At 45.7% G+C, this 19850-nt stretch overlaps 1 protein-coding gene across 1 annotated transcript in view; it reads right to left on the bottom strand.

Annotated features, from left to right (window-relative positions):
- DARS1 (aspartyl-tRNA synthetase 1) overlaps positions 1-19850 on the bottom strand; it is a 166282-nt gene that overhangs the window by 85210 nt on the left and 61222 nt on the right. The window contains exons 5-6 of the mRNA XM_040358056.1: positions 18875-18967; positions 14658-14760 (exon numbers count right to left, since the gene is read on the bottom strand). Of these exons, the coding sequence (XP_040213990.1) occupies positions 14658-14760; positions 18875-18967 (196 nt within the window). The remainder of the gene's footprint in view (positions 1-14657; positions 14761-18874; positions 18968-19850) is intronic.

Below are 19850 nucleotides of genomic sequence, written 5' to 3'. Positions count from 1 at the left end.
TGTAATGTTACTGAAAGCTGCACTTTAACCACTTCCCGACGGCCGTACGACTATTGACGGCCGCAGGGTGGTTCTACTTCTCTGAGGCGCCGTCAGTAGACGTCCGCCCCTTTCCGCGTTCCCCGCGCGCGCTCCCCAGGAACTGCTGTGCTGGCCGTGTCCCTTGGACACAGCCAATCACAGATCGCCGTGAACGGCCAATCGGAGTGGCCGTTTGCTAGGCGATCTGTGCGGCCAATGAGAGATGATCTCATATGTTTACATATGAGATCATTTCTCATTGCCGGCTCTCACAGACAGCATGCTGTCAGGGAGAGAGGAGACCGATCTGTGTCTCTTGTACATAAAGACACAGATCGGTCACCCCCCCCCCCCTCCCCCCACACAGATAGGACACACATTTAACCCCTTCCCTGCCAGTCACATTTATACAGTAATTAGTGCATTTTTATAGCACTGATTGCAGTATAAATGTGAATGGTGCCAAAAATGTGTCAAAAGTGTCCGATGTGTCCGCCATAATGTCGCAGTCTCAATAAAAAAAAAAATTGAGCTATTATAGCAACAAGTAAACATTTTTTTTTTTTTTTTTAAATTGTCGCTCTATTTTTGTTTATAGCGCAAAAAATAAAAACCGCAGAGGTGATCAAATACCACCAAAAGAAAGCTCTATTTGTGGAAAAAAAAGGACACCAATTTTGTTTGGGAGCCACGTCGCACGACCGCGTAATTGTCAGTTAAAGCGACGCAGTGCCGAATCGCAAAAAGTCCTCTAGGCAGGAAGGGGGTTTAAGAGCCCAGTTAGGAAGTGGTTAAATTCTTTTATCTATACATGTTCAATGTTTAAAAGTTTAATAAAGTTTAATAAACGGATTGTTTTGGGAGAGCAAAAATTAGCAAAATTATGATCAACATGGCTCTGTTAAAAAACGAGAAGCATTTTTAGAAGCAGAAATTAAGTAAGACCAGACAAGTAGCATAATGAGATGGTAAAGGGAAATCCCACATTTAACGCCTCTGACTTTTTTTCATAGCTTGTGAATCACACAAGATCGTTTATCAGAAATTCTCAGAAATGTGGCTTTATTGTGATCCGTTTATGACAATTCCTTGCCGTTCTGTAATTTCAGAAGTGAAATATACTTAGTCCCACAAGTGACACTTTCATGAGAACTTTCATATTCTCCCAAATCATCTTGACACCAATTCCATTTTCATTTCATGCATTCTGCAATTGGTATTCAGCTTGTCACATTCACTTTAACCGCCTCTATGCAGCCATATTGTAAAAAAAAAAATGTAAATGCTTGAGCGCGGTTAATAAACTGCTGCAGAATACACACACACACACGTAGCCGGAGACCGCGCCCAGGGTGCAATAATAGTAATGCAATTTATATTACTATGAAAACATGTATTTCCACGTGATGACATCCTGGTTCACACTAGTGTGATGAGACATCACATGTAGTTTGCACCGCGCTACTGTGAGATGCAATTTCAGCCATACAAACTCTATGGCTGAAAATCGCATGGCATTTGCACCAATATGGTGCAGGACTGTTTTCTGGTGCGCACTGGAATCGGATCGCATGGCATGCTATTCCTGCACCATTTCACAGTTCGATCCGATCTGGGGGTGTCAAATTTATAATGACACCTCCAGCGGTTTGCAGATCTCAGTGTATACCACTGTGCGATTCAGGTGCGATGTGGGAACTTGCACTAGAGTCACAGGGTTGCTGCTTCGCACCAGTGTGAACCCAGCCTAAAACATTGTTACAAGCCAATGATACCAATGCCGAGAGTCCCGGGCTATGATGGGACATCACATTCAGGTTCCAGTATAAGGGGTGTCGGGAGTATGCAAACAGCCACCCATATGTTGTAAGCAGCGCGGGTGGTCAGACTCTGCGCTTTGGCGTGCTGTGGAGGACATTATGACCAGCCACCGGATAGAAGCAGGAATGAGCCGCGGTAACCAGCATGGAGCTAAAGTGTGATGACAAGTTTCATGCGCATGCACTTTTTCAAATCCCGAATTGACAAAGCGCATGTGCGTAAAACGCGTCATCATGGCAACCGAGTCAGACTACCCGCACGGCTAACATACAGGCGGCTGTTCCAGTCATACTGGAACCTGGATTTGATGTCCCATCATAGCCCGCAACTCTCTGCATTGGTATTGTGCTGCTGTCAATCAAATCCGATGACACAGAAGTGGGGGGCGGGGCTGAGTTGAGTCCTGTTGTCTGTGCCAAAGGGAGTGAGCACGTACGGGTGCCCCCATGGAAAGAGGCAAATTTTGGGTTTTGCTGCGGGTTGCATTTTCCGGTGGTCAAAACATTCCCATCCTGAATGCGATTGTGCAACGACCTAAAGTCATTCACAGGCGTAAAGGTCCACTTCAAGTTATATAGCAAAGTAACTGCTCTATGGACTATAGCAGTGGTCTCCAAATTTTCTAAACAAACTTCAGACTTTAGCGGGACCGGACTGTAGCCAGTGGGAGAAAACAATGCCCCATTGTTGGTGTCAATAGGAGCAACAGTGCCCTGTCATTGGGGACAGTGGGAGCAACAGTGCCCTGTCATTGGGGACAGTGGGAGCAACAGTGCCCTGTCATTGGGGACAGTGGGAGCAACAGTGCCCTGTCATTGGGGACAGTGGGAGCAACAGTGCCCTGTCATTGGGGACAGTGGGAGCAACAGTGCCCTGTCATTGGGGACAGTGGGAGCAACAGTGCCCTGTCATTGGGGACAGTGGGAGCAACAGTGCCCTGTGTTTACAATGTGAAATAATACATTCCTTACTATGACTTTTTTTCCAGACTCAGTTAGGGGTCAGTTGTTGTTTTTGTCTCAGACTGACATCACGCTCATCCAGACTGGTATATAAAACTTTGTTTTAGTGACTCACTCATTTTGATGTCTACATAAACGTGACATCTGCCTTCCTAAACATAGACCTCTGCGAGTGTCTGGAGACCAAACATCTATTACTGGCTCTTCCTCATAAAGGAACTGAGGAAATTGAGGAAAACGATACAATGCCAGAAAAAGCACTGTCACCGTGTTTATGTGTGTGGGCATTGAAGCCCAAGACTTACTGTGAGGATTCTTCGATACTTGGTGATATCAAAACCTGCTGAAAGTGTCAAGTGTACCTACTGATTGTAAACACAGATCGATATTCCTGTACACCTGGTATGTCAAACTCCACAACACACATCATGGAAATGTGGGGGGTAACTGCAACGAGCACAGCTTTTATTGAGGGAGGCACCCGTTTGTTTAATGCGATTGTAAAGCTTTGTTATTTAAAAAAAAAAAAAATAATACACATCATACTTGCCTCCACTGTGCAGCTCATTTTGCACAGAGTGGCCCCGCTCCTCGACTACTGGGGTCCCTCGCAGCTCCTCCCCACATCAGATAACCTCCCTAGGAGAAGCACTTTACCCGTGGGGATTATTACCTTGTGGGCACACTCCCGAGTCCAGCATTTCTGTCCATAGACACGAATGTCGGACTCGGCCCCACCCCCCGCGTCATAGGATTTGATTGACAGCAGCTTGAGCCAAAGGCTGCGGTGCTATTGATCTATCCAATCAAGAGCCGGAACCTTGTGCAGAGAGGGACAGTGTATCTCCGCAGAGTGAACTACAGGGCTCAGGAAAGTAAAACGTAGGGAGCGCGTAACTCTATGCGGGCGTAGCGTATCCTATTTACGCTACGCCTCCGCAACTTTGACAGGCAAGTGCATTATTCACAAAGCACTTACTCCGTAAGTTGTGGCGGCGTAGCGTAAATTGGCCGGCGTAAGCCCGCCTAATTCAAATCTGTAAGATGTGGGCGTGTTTTATGCAAAATCATCGTGACCCCACGTAAATGACGTTTTACGAACAGCGCATGCGCCGTCCGTGAAATTATCCCAGTGCGCATGCTCCAAATTAACCCGCAAAAAGCCAATGCATTCGACGTGAACGTAAATTACGCCCAGCCCTATCCACGAACGACTTACACAAACGACGTAATCAACGGAAAATTTTACGCTGGCCCGACGTCCATACTCAACATATCGCAGGGGTAACTTTACGCCGGAAAAAGCCTTACGTAAAGGGCGTATCTGTACTGCGACGGCCGGGCGTACGTTCGTGAATAGACGTATCTAGCTGATTTACATATTCTAGGCTTAAATCAGCGTACACTCCCCTAGCGGCCAGCGTAAATATGCAGTTAAGATACGACGGCGTAGGAGACTTACGCTGGTCGTATCTTAGACAAATTCTGGCGTATCTGATTCTTTGAATCAGGCGCCAAGATACGCCGCCGAACACACGACCGAGTTTCTCGGCAGAATTCAGCCAGAAACTCGATCGGAGCTGGATTCTGCCGAGAAACTCGGTCGTGTGTACACTTTTCACCGAGGAAGCCGACGAGGAACTCGTCGGGCCAAATAGAGAACATGTTCTCTATTTCCTTGTTGTTCAATGAGGAAAGTTGGCCCGCCAAGATCCTCGGCGGCTTCAACACAGAACTCGACGAGGAACTCGATGTGTTTGGCACGTCGAGTTCCTCGGACGTGTGTACGGGGCCTTATTGTTATTGTGTTGCCCGTGGCCAGGCCAGGGGCCGTCTCTCGCGAACAGCAAATCAAGTTTGTCCAGTCTGTGAAAAATCACTGGACATCATAGAACCTTACGGACACTTCTTAAGGCTAATTAATATCACTGGCTGCAAACCAGAATTTCTGCTAGCAGTAATTAGCACAGCACAAAATACTAATTACATCTGTGTGAATGAGAGGAAGATACACCTTTGATGGCTAATTGAAGAGGGGTGAGTGGCATGGGTGGCCCTTCAGGGTAGAGTCAATGTAGTGAGCTGGTCAAGAGCTGAAGAATAATGGCTCAATTACAATGAATAAAGAAGTGAAACCCCTGGGGCCAAACGAGAGCTGGAGCTGTCAATCACAGTACAGCTTCAAGACAGTTTAGGCGTAAAGCTGGACATACACGGATCAAAATGTGTCCGGTTCAGCAGCGACCGGCTGAATATCGATCCATGTTTGGACAGGCTGATTGTACCAAAGCCGATCCATCGATCGATTCGGGTACAACCAGCCTGTCTGATTTTGTTACATGTGATTACTGCTGGCGGCTATAGTTATAAAGGTTCCCCTGTGCCTCCCATTAGCAAAACACAATAACACTGCAGGAGGCATTCCCCTATCAACACTAGCTGATGGGGGAAATCGAGCGATTTTCTTTCCTTCCACCCAAGGTGGAAAGAAGGAAAATTAAAGTGGAGGTTCACCCAAAAACTTAATTTTTAACATTAGATTGATGCTCATTTTGTCTAGGGGAATCGGGTTGTTTTTTTAAAATCGAAGCAGTACTTACCGTTTTAGAGAGAGATCTTCTCCACCGCTTCCGGGTATGGGCTGCGGGACTGGGCGTTCCTATTTGATTGACAGGCTTCCGACAGGCTTCTGACGGTCGCATCCATCGCGTCACGATTTTCCGAAAGTAGCCGGACGTCGGTGCGCAGGCGCCGTATAGAGCCACACCGATGTTCGGCTTCTTTAGGCTACTCGTGACGCGATGTATGCGACCGTCGGAAGCCTGTCAATCAAATAGGAACGCCCAGTCCCGAAGACCATACCCGGAAGCGGCGGAGAAGATCTCTCTCTAAAACGGTAAGTACTGCTTCGATTTAAAAAAAAAAACACCCGATTCCCCTTGACAAAATGAGCCTCAATCTAATGTTAACAAAAAAAAATTCGGGTGAACTCCCGCTTTAAATCATCTATAGGCTGCTTAAAGCGGAGCTCCACCCTAAAGTGGAACTCACGCTGATCGGAACCCTCCCCCCTCCGGTGTCACATTTGACACTTTTCAGGGGGGTGCAGATGACAGGTATTTGCACCCACTTCCGGCCACACAGTTTCGGGTAAACTGCGGGCAGAACGTCACCTCCCGTCCTCCCCCCGTTGTGCTCTGGGAACACTCGGCTCCCAGAGCACAGCGGGAGCCAATCAACTTGCGCATGCGCCATAGGGAACCGGGTAGTGAAGCCGGAGCGCTTCACTTCCTGGTTCCCTCACTGAGGATGGCAGGGGGAGCAGCAGAGTGACGAGCGATCGCTCGTCTTCTGCTGCGGACGGCGCTGGACTCCAGGACAGGTAAGTGTCCTAATATTAAAAGTCAGCAGCTGCAGTATTTGTAGCTGCTGGCTTTTAATATTTTTTTCCCGTGGCACATCCGCTTTAAGGCAACACACAGATCTTGGTCAGGAGGCTGATCCACTGATGGATGAAGGATTCCTCCCTTTCGTGTTATTGTATTCTGACGGTGGAGACTCCTCTGCTGTTAGAATATACGGTTCATCGGCTGTGGCGCTGATCAAACAAAACATTTCCTTGCAAGCCTGTTCGAGAGAAGTCGGTCATTGGATCGACTTCTTATGAACAGGAATGGCCATAGCTAGAACAAAACTTGACTTCCAAGACCATAGGATGCATTAAAGGGGCTGTAAAGGTTTGTTTTTTTATTTTCTAAATAGGTTCCTTTAAGCTAGTGCATTGTTGGTTCACTTATTTTTTCCTTCTAAATGTTTTTTTTTCTTTGTCTGAATTTCTCACTTCCTGTTCCTCCTCAGTAAGCTGTTCCAAATGACTTTCCACCGCTCGGATGATGGGGGCAAGCTTACTGAGGAGAAACAGGAAGTGAGAAATTCAAACAAACAAAAACAACATTTAGAAGGGAAATGGAAGGAAAGGGTAAGTGAACCAACAATGCACTAGCTTAAAGGAACCCATTTAGATAAAAGACGAACCTTTACAACCCCTTTAAGGTGAAAAAACATGAAGGTTTACAACCCCTTTAAAAGCGGTTGTATACCCTGTAAAAAAAAATTCAGCGCTGTGATTGGCTGGAGCGGTGATGACAGGAGACTTCAATTCAGAAAGGTCCGGCGGCTGCCGATCCTTTAGCCATCAGCGGCGCATTGCGGGGGGAATATCTCCAAAACCTTACAGGTTTAGGAGATATTCTTTATACCTACAGGTAAGCCTTATTATAGGCCTACCTGTAGGTAAAAGTCAAAAAGTGGGGTTTACAACCTTCATGTCAAAGATGGGCTTTGCAATTACAGTACCTTGAAAAAGTATTCATACCCCTTGAAATGTTCCACATTGTCATGTCACAGTGGGGATGGTGTATTCGGGGTGATGTGCAGTGTTAGTTTTCTGCCACACATTGCGTTTTGCTTTTAGGCCAAAAAAGTACAATTTTGGTCTCATCTGACCAGAGCACCTTCTTCCACATGTTTGCTGTGTCCCCCACATGGCTTCTCGCAAACTGAAAATGTGACTTCTTATGGCTTTCTTTCACCAATATCTTTCTTCTCACCACTCTTCCATAAAGGGCAAATTCGTGGAGAGCACGACTAATAGTTGTCCTGTGGACAGATTCTCCCACCTGAGCTGTGTGCCCTAGTGAGCGATTCTTACTGTAGGGGGGATGGGCTACACGTGACAAGACAGTGATCTCCACTTCCGATTACAGGAAGCGGCGATCACCGTCATTGTCACTAGGCAAAGCTGGGAGATGCTCGTTTACATCAGCATCTCCCTGTTCTTCCTTACCATGAGACGATCGCCGGTATCCCCGCTGCGAAAGAGTCCGCGGGACCCACGGTCAGGCTCTTAAAGGGGATGTATATATACATCCTTCTGTCTGTGCCAGGCTGCCAACGTATATAGTCGTGCGCTGGTCGGCAAGCAGTTAATGGTCTCCTTCCCCGGCCTGTCAGTTTAGGTGGACAGCCATGTCTTGGTAGGTTTGCAGTTGTGCCATACTCGCCTACACCCTGCTTTAAACTTCTCCACAACTTTATCCCTGACCTGTCTGGTGTGTTTCTTGGCCTTCACGATGCTGTTGCACTGAAGACAATTGTTGTCTCCATCAGACAATCGTTGTCCAACTTTCCGCCAACAAATGTTGGATGGCAGGCTAATAAATCCTATACTGTACATTGTGACATCAAAAAAATAAAATAAAAACATTTCGGGTTTACATCCACTTTAAGGTTCTCCAACAAACCTCTAAGGGGTTCACAGAACAGCTGTATTTATACTGAGATTAAATTACACACAGGTGGACTCTGATTAATTAGGTGACTTCTGAAGGCAATTGGTTCAACGAGATTTTAGTTAGGGGTATCAGAGTAAAGGGGGCTGAATACAAATGCACGCCACACTTTTCACATATTTATTTGTAAAAAAAAAACGTTGAAAAACGGTTTATCACTTTCCTTCCACTTCACAATTATGCGCCACTTTGTGTTGGTCTATCACATAAAATGCCAATAAAATACATTTACGTTTTTGGTTGTAACTAGAGGTCGACCAATATGGGTTTTTCTCTGGCCGATGCCGATATTTAGATATCTGGGCGGCCGATATATGATGTCGAATTTTGCAGCCAATATTTTAGGCCGATTTTTTTTGGTGGCACTGGCTTCTGGCACTGGATGGCACTAATTGGCACTGGAAGATGGCACTAGCAGAAGGCACTTATTGGCACTGGCAGGTTGCACTGGATGGCACTGAAAGATGGTACTAGCAGATGGCACTGATTGGCAGGTGGCACTTATTGGCACTGGCAGGTGGCACTAATTGACACTGACAGGTGGCACTGACAGGTGACACTGGCAAGTGGCACTGGTTGGCACTGACTGGCAGGTGGCACTAATTGGCACTGGCAGGTGGCACTGGGTGGCAATAGTTAGCACTGGTTGGCATTGGCAGGTGGCACTAATAGCTTTAGTTGGCACTGGTAGGTGGCACTGGATCGCACTGGCAGGTGGCACTGGATGGAAGGTGGCACTAGTTGGCACTGGATGGCGGCACTGGTATTGGCACTGGCAGGTGGCATTGGCAGATGGCACTGGATGGCAAGTGGCACTAATTGGCACTGGTGCAAAAAAAAATGGTGTCACCCCCTTCAGTAGAAACCCCCTCTCCCTCCAGTATAGACCCCCCCCCCCCGCAGTACAGACACCAGAGAGCGGTGTGTGTCCCACGAGCGCGGGCCCCTCCTCCTCTGGTGGGCCGCCGCGCTGGGTGTACCAAGATGGCCGCGGCTCCGGAGCTAGGCCGAAGCCGTGGTCTTTCCTGATGCTGTGACCGCGGCGGCAATCCGCGGATTGCCGCCGCGGTCACAGCATCAGGAAAGGCTGCGGCTTCGGCCTAGCTCCGGATCCGTGGCACCACTAGCGGCCATGTAAAATATTGGCCTAATTTGGATACAAATCGACCTCTAGTTGTAACATGACAAAATGTGGAAAACGTCAAAGGGTATGAATACTTTACAAAGGCACTGTAATTCCAATCCATCTGATCACTGTTCATAACACTCTGGAGTATATGCAAATTGCCATAATAAGAACTGAGGCAGCAGACTTTGTGGAAATTAATATTTGTTTCATTCTCAAAACTTTTGGCCAGGGCTGTACAATTACAACTACAAACTGGCAACAAGCGACTGCCCGCCAACATTACCTTTTCATTGCTGGCACATCTGCTACCTCCAGGCAAGAAAACCATATTTCAATAAATGGTTGGGGAAATCACGCAGACAATCAGAGCCGAGGTTGGGAAATCCCAGCTGTTTACATCTTATAGAAAAGATCACGCTGTAAGACAAGCTAGATTAATTACCCTTTAAAAATCGGATTTTTACGCTCTCTGCCACTCCAATAGAACTAATAAATATACAATTAAATGTCAATTTGTTTTTCTCTGGGATGACTGAAGAACACTTCAGATGCACAGAGGACAGGGAGCTTATTTTTTTTCCGACTTGGAGGAGTGACGCGTTTGCAAACTAAGCAAAACATACAAGGACAAATATTATTTCATTTAAATTAATGTGCATCGTGACAACCATCTATGGCCTGGGTCATCACATGATGATTACTACTGTGGCTGTCTAATATTTTCAGGCTCCTGCACACACAGTGCTTATTTATGAAGTGCCAGCATTATCAATGGTACCTACTGAGTCCTAGGAGGACCTTACAGGACCTTAAAGTGCACCCAACTCGAGGACACAAATGTGATATATTGCAGCTTACAGTACTTAGATGTGGAGGCCGAATTTGTTTTCTTTCAAAGACATTTCCCTTTACTTCCAAGCTGGTAATCCTGCCAGCAACCCGCTTCCTGTCCTAGGATGCCCTCACTTCCTGCACTGTTTCTTTGAAGAAGAAGCAACTCTGTCCCTCTTGGCTGCTCTCCCGACATGGACAACAAATGTTCTTCCCCCTTCCCTATTGTGTGTTGTTCACACAAGATAGCTAGAAAAGCAGACAATATTGTTTGAGATTTCAGTTACAACTCAAGCACACTCGTTTTTTTACAGGACCAACAGTCATTTTTTTGTATTTGCAGATAGTGTACTTGGCATAACAAAAGAAAACAAATGCAGTGTAACGTAAAATGTATGTATGGTGTCAGCGCGAGGAATCGCTGCCCCAGCCTTGGCGTCAGCGCGAGGAATCGCTGCCCCAGCCTTGGCGTCAGCGCGAGGAATCGCTGCCCCAGCCTTGGCGTCAGCGCGAGGAATCGCTGCCCCAGCCTTGGCGTCAGCGCGAGGAATCGCTGCCCCAGCCTTGGCGTCAGCGCGAGGAATCGCTGCCCCAGCCTTGGCGTCAGCGCGAGGAATCGTTGCCCTATCATTGGTGTCAGTGGGAGGAATAGTGCCCCACCATTGGTATCAGTGAGAGAAATACTGCCCTATCATTGGGAGGAATACTGCCCCATTGTTGTTGTCAGTGGGAGGAATAGTAATACTTTATATTCTCATCGTACATGTTCTTGGATAAGTTCTCAAGGTTTGGGTGCTGCAGCAATAACAACCAGCTGGATACTGGTTCAAGTCACAAAGTAGATATTTTCCAGCACACCATGGATCAACAAAATTAGCATCCAAACTGCCCATTTATTGCATGATTACAACACAAGGAGAGTGCAACCTTTTCGGAGTCATGCAGGACCCCTTTGTCAGGCATGTGATGGTCATGACATGCCTGATGAAGGGGTCCTGTGTGACTCCGAAACCTTGCACTCTCCTTGTGTTGTGATCATGCAATAAATAGGCCATTTGGATGCCACTTTTGTTGATCCATGGTGTGCTGGAAAATATCTACTTGGTGGGAGGAATAGTGCCCCATCATTTATGTCACTGGAAGAAATAGTGCCCCAAGGGCTGGATAAAGGCAAGCAAAGGGCCACATTCAGCCTGCAGTTTGGAGACCCCTGCTAAAGAGGAACTCTGCCTGCCTGTAGACATCTCCAGCCACATAAACAAGTTGCTGTGACGTGCATGTAAAAAAAATAGTAAAACTGTGATGCAAATAGTGGGGCAGTGCAGCCAATTAGTGATTTTTTTTTGGTTTTATTACACAAGGGGAAGATGTTTTGAAAGATTGCATGACTAGGCAAAGGAAAGTTAACCAGGCGGGGCACCTTTTCTTGCAATACATCACATTATATTGTGTGACCACATAGATGAAGAAAACTAAGTCCTATTGCAGACCGGGTGAGAACATGAAGAGAATGACCTTTCACAACTCTGCGGCTACTTTCCCCAGCAAGGTCAACGGTTATTGAGTTCAGAGGCAACAACAAAACATTCTGTACTTCAAGGGCATACATTACTACTTTGTATACTGCCCCCTTGGATGTGTTCTGTAAGTCAGCTGCGGATAGGACTATGGATTCTCATTTTGCTTTTACCCAGCACAAGCAATCAAGAACAGAACACCTAAAAGTAAAGTAAAATCAAAACGCTCACAGCTTAGAGGCGGACTTTCGTTCATAAACGACACAGCAGAAAACATATATGGGTGGCCAGTGCACCTATGAATGGCTGTCACTGGAGAGCTTGGATCACAATGTATAGAGCCAGTCAGTGTGGCTCTGTACCTTGCATTTGATGCAAACACTTGGCTCATTCACAATGATGGAATGGGAGGAAGAAGACTGCTGAATGTTTGTAAACACAGCAAGAAAAAAAGACTGTAGCACATATGTGGCAAACACAAGGCCCACGGGCCGAATCCGGCCCTCCAGGCCATTTCATGTGGCCCTCACACCTCTCGTACAGATGCAGGAAAGCTCCAGCCCTCCTCTGGTCCTCCTCCAGACCCTTACTTTCTGCTTTCAAGCAATGCATCCAGCTTCTTCCCAGCAGCAGCATAAGGAAAGGGGGGTGCACTGTGATGTAAGGGACAGTGGGGGACTCAACTTCTGATGTTAGGGTGGCTCTTGACATCTAATGTAAAGGGGAGGTGATGCGCTGGACATCTAATCTTACAGATACAATCGGCCCTTTTGAGGGCATTCATAATGCTGATGTAGCCCACAATGAAATTGAGTTTGACACCCCTGCTGTAGCAGATGAGAAGCTTTTGGTCTTTTCCCTTTATCTAGTACAATAGAAAAACTGAGTAGTTATTAAAAAGGAATTCCAGGAATCGATATTTTATTGATAGTTACATTCAACTAGGTTTATATCGCACCTGGTCCCTGGAAGTTGGAAATCACCAAAGTAGACAACACTACCCCAGTGATCTCCACTTGCTTTTGGGTCCAATGCTGACCCCCTGGCCTACTGGACTCTGAACACATGAGGGTTGGCTGGTTGGAACGGGCAACATTCCAAAAAAACTTACATTTTCTGAATGAATGCAAAGCATTCTCTGATTGGATGAGGTGGAGAAACAGGGCAGTGACATCACGCTCTCCATCACGTTCAATCCAAGAGCACTTTGCATGCATTCAGAAACTGTAAAGTAGTGCAAGTACCTGAGTTTAATCTAGCCTTAGCCTTTTATGAGCCCTCACACAAAGCAGCACAAACTGGGGTAGGGGAAAAATGTAAAACCAATCTCCAAGGAATTATAAACCACTAGCTGCTAAGCACACCAACAGATATATATTAGTAACTATAAAATGAGTGGTGCACTTAATAAACAAGTGAAAAACTGTCAGACGGGCCACTTCCACTACCCAGAAGACGTCGTAAGTGAAAAAACATGTAGGGCGGAGCCAATGTTTGTGACATCATCATGCACCTCAAGCAGGCCGTTCGAATCCCGAGGCTTTTAGAGATTGATGGAATTATTTGGTTTATGCTTGTGAGGATTTTGGACATTTTAAATAAAAGCGTCTTAAACTATGGAGTATCCTTGGCTTTCTTTCTATAAAAATCCTGGAGCCTCAGAGGATATTTATTAGAGGCATGTATAAGAGGAATGTTATATGGTGCCACAGAGGATCCCATACATTAGCGCATATTATATTGACTTCTCTTAATTACAGGATCAAATCATTCTGGTAAGGGTATTTATTGAGCATGCGGTGGAGGATCACTGTGGTGGGGTAAGAAAAAGTAGCACAAGGTGTACTTTAAGTTATTCAGATCCACGCTATAGCCGAATGACGGCTACAGCGCAGACCTACATTGCCGGGAGGGCGTCAATAGACGTCCTCCCGTGCTTGAGCGGCCTGCGCGCCGCCTGCAGGGCGCACGCCGTGCAATGTGATCAGCAAGTCTATGAGAGTCACTGGATCACAGATCGAAATTAGTCGATCCCGACCGATTACCACGTGATCAGCTGTCAGCCAAAAAACTGATTAATCTATGTCCACTGAACGATTTATCAGTCATTACATGATGGCACCATCGTTTGTACTCACTGCCGAACGTTCGTTTTTCCCGAAAATGGGTTAGGCTGATTTTTCATATGGTGTATGGCCAGCATAAGCCCCCCCAAGTGAATAACTTTACATTTATCAACAATAAACCTTGTTTGCCACACTGTTGTAGCAGAGTGCCAAACGTTCAGATTCTCCGTCAAGCTTTAGTTGATCTCGGGGTGTCTTATCCCAATGACAACCGTGTCACAGAGACAGGAAGTAAGAGGGAGAAATCCTAAATGAAGTCTCAGACAGATAAAAAAAAACCTTTTGGAAATTCGAACCCTTCCCTTAACCTTACCCAGAACAAAATAAAGTTTTAGCTGGTTTAATATGTATGTATTCGTCATTGTACTCGGGCCGATACCTCATCTGAAAGAGAATGCTCATTACACAGAGAAACCTTGTTCAAGACTTTTCTTTTTCCGAATTGCTTGTTTTCTTATTCCTTTTATCTGTTAAGCTGAAGACCTCATCCCCAGCGCTCTGAGCTCTCTTACACTGAATATCCTCCAAGTTCCAGAAACCTATCCTATCTGCATACACACAAAACCCTCCGGGGTCCTCAATCCTGCCAGTCTTGCCAAAGCTTTTGTTATGCGATCTGAAAGCAACGTGGCCAGTGGCAGGATGGACTGCTGCTTCAGCGGATTCCAATAGATTTCGGGTCAGGGATTCATTGTGAGGGCAATGTATTAAGAGCAATAGTGAAGTGACAATTTTAAATAAGTGCAGAGCTACCCCACCCCAACCCACCAAACTCAGCTTTCTTCTCCATCTTAAACAAACGAAGCATTGATGAGAATGTGTGAAAAACGGTCCCAGCCCATACAGACTGGGTTCCCACCATTGTTTCATGTGACAACAGGATATAATTGCTTACTTACTTGGCAGCGAACTTAACCATCTGCTTGCTCGCCTGGTCTCCCACAGCCACCAGAGCCTGGACGTTGAACTGCTGCTGACGCAGGACCAGAAAACACTGCTTTCCTGTGGAGAGGAAACGGTACAGGTGCATTGCGCACTTGTTGATCGCTCTAACACAACAAACCAGCAGCAGGGAAAAAATGCAAACAAATACAAAATAGATTGTTGTTGCTGTTTTGGAAAAGGATTGTCGCTTGGCTTTCTTTAAGGCTTATACACACATATCAGTTTGCGCTTTACATATTAAGCATTTTTTTCCTAAAACAGATAAAAACAACAACTTGCATGCATTTGATTTAGTTTTTTTTTTTCCTCTTCAGAGCTTCCCTTTTCCATTGTCACCTGGCCATGCCAATATATTCCTGTTCACATGCAATAGTCCATGTGAACTCACACCATAGGAAACAAGGATTTTCACCTGGTCTTGCTCTGGGGGTCTGTGCCGTGCAAAGCTGCCTAGAAGGTTTATACATAGGACTCTATAGTTGGCCTATATTTTTCAGACCACCTTCCAAGGTGGTGACAGACTGAGGGCCAGTTCTTCTTTAACCCCTTCCCGACCAGCCGCCGCAGTTATACTGCGGCAGGTTGGCTCCTCTGCGCAAGCCATCATACCTGTACGTCGGCTCTTTAAAGTGAAGAATAGGGGGTCCCAGGGAATCCCCACAATCCCTGAGGCTCCAACAGGAGTTCTTTAAAGTGGTTGTAAACCCTTTACAACCACTTTTTGCTACAGGTAAGCCTATACCAGTGATGGCGAACCTTGGCACCCAAGATGTTTTGGAACTACATTTCCCATGATGCTTAACAAAATTGCAGAGTGCATGAGCATCATTGGAAATATAGTTCCAAAACATCTGGGGTGCCAAGGTTCGCCATCACTGGTCTATAATAAGGCTTACCTGTAGCTACCCCGGATATCTCCTAAACCTGCACGGTGTAGGAGATATCCCCCTGTATCTGCAACAATGGCATCCCCCTCCTCTCCTGTACATCTTGCTTCAGTAAATGTGCCGTTACCTGCGGCTCGCGCATGCATGCGTGGGAGTGACTTCATTGCAGCCCCCTGGCAATCCCATCGCCGGAGCCCGTGATACCCAGGTAGTCCCAAGGGAGGGGGCGAGCACGCTGACTAACCCCCAGCCAGAACGTCTAGGATGATGGGGGAAAGCTTACCAAGGAGGAACAGGAAGTGAGAAATTCAGACAAAGAAAAAAAACATTTAGAAGGGAAATCGAAGGAGAAGGTAAGTGAACCAACAATGCACTAGCTTAAAGGAACCTATTTAGAAAATAAAAAACAAACCTTTACAACCCCTTTAACCCCCATTGAAAATCTGTGGAATGACTTGAAGTCTGCAGTCCACAAATGGTCACCATCAAATTTAAGGTGTTTTGCAAATATTGCAAAATCTAGGGGTCAGATTCACAAAGGAGATACGACGGCGTATCTCCTGATACGCCGTCGTATCTCTGTGATCCGCCCGTCGTAACTATGCAGCTGATTCATAGAATCAGTTACGCATAGATAGCCCTAAGATCCGACAGGTGTAATTGACTTACACTGTCGGATCTTAGGATGCAATTCTAGGCCGGCCGCTAGGTGGCGATTCCATTGCGGTCGGCGTAGAATATGCAAATGACTAGTTACGGCGATTCACGAACGTACGCTTTACCCGTCGCTCTAAATTTATGTCGTTTCCGTCGAGATACGCCGTATAAAACTAAGGCTGCCCTCTAGGTGGTGTAACCCATGTTAAGTATGGCCGTCGTTCCCGCGTCGAAATTTTAAAATTCACGTAATTTACGTAAGTCGTCCGTGAATGGCGCTGGACGCCATTTACGTTAACGTCGAAACCAATGACGTCCTTGCGACGTCATTTAACGCAATGCACGTCGGGTAATTTGACGGATGGAGCATGCGCAGTACGTTCGGCGCGGGAACGCGCCTAATTTAAATGGTGCCCGCCCCATTTGAATTAGGCGGGCTTGCGCCGAGCGGATTTACGTTACACCGCCGCAAGTTTACAGGTAAGAGCTTTGTGAATCAGGCACTTACGCTGTAAACCTGCGGCGGTGTAACGTAAATGGGATACGTTACGCCGCCGCAGCATAACGTATTTGTACCTGAATCTGGCCCTAGATGTGCAAAGTTAGTAGAGACAAATCCCCGCAGACTAAAGGCTGGAATTAAAGAAAAAAGTGGTTACTACCACAAGGGGGATGATCCTTTTTCCAATTAGGCAATTCCGTTTTTTGTTTCTGATATTTTGGTCAGATATCTTTCACTTGGACGTTATAAGTTGCACTAGTAAATATAGCTAGATAAAACAAAAACTGTGTCTGTCTTCATTTCAGGCTGCAAAGCAACAAAATATGATTATTTTAAAGGGAGGTGATTATTTTCTATATCCACTGTAAATAGTGATTCTCTTCCATCCTCCCGCTGTGTAGTGAATGTACAGTGAATACGGCAATCCTCCTCTCTCTGTATGCCAGTGTTTGTTTTCAGTCACTCAGCACTCCTGACAATCACTAATGGCCTATACCCTTTCTATGACAATGGATCCCGGGCTGGTACAGTCAAGGAATGTTTATTTTGCTGCACTAAAATAACATGACATTTGGGAAATTGTGTACCACGCCTGCGGAGCAGCCAGCACACCCAGAGATGGAGACTATGGCTGCTGGGTCCAGGATTTTAGTAAAAGCAGAAACACAAAGTGATAAAAATCTTTGAGCATTTGTTTTACCGTTTTATCAGAAAGTAAAAAGCCAAAAAAAAAAAAAAAAAAAACTTTAACCACCTCCTTACCAACGTATTCTAAAAACAGCTGGGAGTTGGCAATATGTTTCTGGGTGCCATTTATAAACCTCCATACAAAAAAAAAAACACACACACACAAGCATCCAGCGCTCACCCATGAATGACTGTGATCTGAACTGTCAATAGACGGACTTGGATCACAGGCACAATGTACAGCATGGGTGCTAAACCTGTGGCCCTCCAGCTGTTGCGGAACTACAAGTTCCATGAGGCATTGCAAGGCCGACAGGTACAAGCATGACTCCCAAAAGAAGAGTCATGATGGGACTTGGAGTTTCACAACAGCTGGAGGGACAGTAGTTGAGCACATCATGTACAGAGCCATTTAGAGTGGCTCTGTACATTGTGTTTCCTGTGATGACCAATCTAAGAGCCTATACCAGGGATATGCAATTAGCAGACCTCCAGCTGTTGCAGAACTACAAGTCCTATGAAGCATAGCAAGACTCTGACAGCCACAAGCATGACACCCAGGGGCAGAGGCATGATGGGACTTGTAGTTTTGCAACAGCTGGAGGTCCGCTAAATGCATATCACTGGCCTATACCTTCATGAAGGAATCAGCAGCAGTAGATTCACGATGATGAATTTTAAAATATCGTAGGCTCTTTTTTTATTTTTTAACGCTTTCATCCCCCCTCCTCTCCTGTACATCTCATCTCCATCCTGTCTCTATGTGATCTGTATACCAACACCTTCATCTCCCTTATCCTGCACATTAATCCTCACCATCTCTTCTTCCTGGTAATGGCCTGTACATTAGTGATGTGCTGTATCTAGTGCACCATTACCAAGCTTGATAAACAGCATGTTGTTTAAAGGGGTTGTAAACCTACGTGTTTTTTCACCTTAAAAGGGGTTGTAAAGGTTTGTTTTATTTTATAAATATGTTCCTTTAAGCTCGTGCATTGTTGGTTCACTTACCTTTTCCTTAGGATTACTAAATGTTTTTTTCTTTGTCTGAATTTCTCACTTCCTGTTGCTCCTCAGTAAGCTTTTCTGGCTGACTAACCCCCAGGGGGTGATGGGGACAAGCTTACAGGAAGTGAGAAATTCAGACAAAGAAAAAAAACATTTAGAAGGGAAATCGAAGGAAAAAGGTAAGTGAACCAACAATGCACTAGCTTAAAGGAACCTATTTAAGAACCTTTGCAACCCCTTTAATGCATCCTATGCATTAAGGTGAAAAAACACCTTGCAGTGTCCGGCCTTCCAGCCCCCCCCCCCCCCCCCCGTTTTACTTACCTGAACCCCGAATTTCCATTGGTGCTTCCCCATCGTCCTCCTTTCCAAAAAAATAAAAAATCAAGACTGTAGCATCACTAAAAAATAAAATAAAATTGCCACTTACCCTTTGCTCGGCTGGTGTGGATCCTGGCACGAACCCATACAACTTCATCTGCTTTTTGAATGGTCAGGTCTTTTACTCTCACCAAAGCCCTCACTGAAAAAGAAGATTCACTATGTGATACAAGCAGGGTGACAGAGAAGAACAAACACGCGGAGAAATCTAATCTAAATGCAGAGTACCTTAGTATAATATCATGTAGCAAAGTGTACCTGTCAGCCACCTGCAAAGCACAGTTTAAATCTAGGATATTTGCTATGATTGATAGCAGGCCTTAGATAAAATCACAAAAGTAAAATTTGTATTGTGTACATTGAACTGGAGCCCTGCAGCATTATACAGTGTATGCTTCCATATCCTTTTCATATGCAAATGTTATTTTAAATGTCATTTTCAATATTTGCATTGCCAGTGATCATGCCAGGAACGTCCCTGGATCAGACGCATTTTGTTATAAGGTCCCATGCACACGAGACGCTGGTAAACTCGAGTTCAGAGGCATTTGGGCATTTTTTTCAACTGCCCCTGAACACATTTAATGTTATCCTATGTGTCCATTCATGTTTTTTTGCGTTTTAAAGCAGTTGGGTTTAGGCTCGTTTTTTCAGAAGCAACATTTTGGGTTCAGACGCAAACGTTTTTGCGTTTCAAAGCTTTGGGAGGGTCTACAATGTCTTTGCTATAAACGCTGATAGCCGCAAACGCGGTAAAACGCAGCTAAATGCGGCAAAACGCTGCAAAGTTCGCGGCAAAAACAGGCGTTTTAAACGCCGGTTTTTGCCTTTGAAAATGTGAGTTTACATGTGTTTGCATTTGCTTCTCGTGTGCATGGGGCCAAAGGTGACAACGCTCTCTCCCTTGAAAAAGCATCCAAGAAGTGCTGGGACTTTGACTTGAGTTCATACAAAATAGTGAGAGGACAAAAACATCCAGAGAGTTCACTGGCTCAGGTTAGGCTGCTCACAACTGGCAAGGCTAC

Source organism: Rana temporaria, chromosome 6 (genome assembly GCF_905171775.1).
Source record: "Rana temporaria chromosome 6, aRanTem1.1, whole genome shotgun sequence".
NCBI classification, from domain to species: Eukaryota; Metazoa; Chordata; class Amphibia; order Anura; family Ranidae; genus Rana; species Rana temporaria.
Note: the sequence above shows the minus strand (reverse complement) of the source record. Positions and strands in the feature narration are given on the sequence as shown.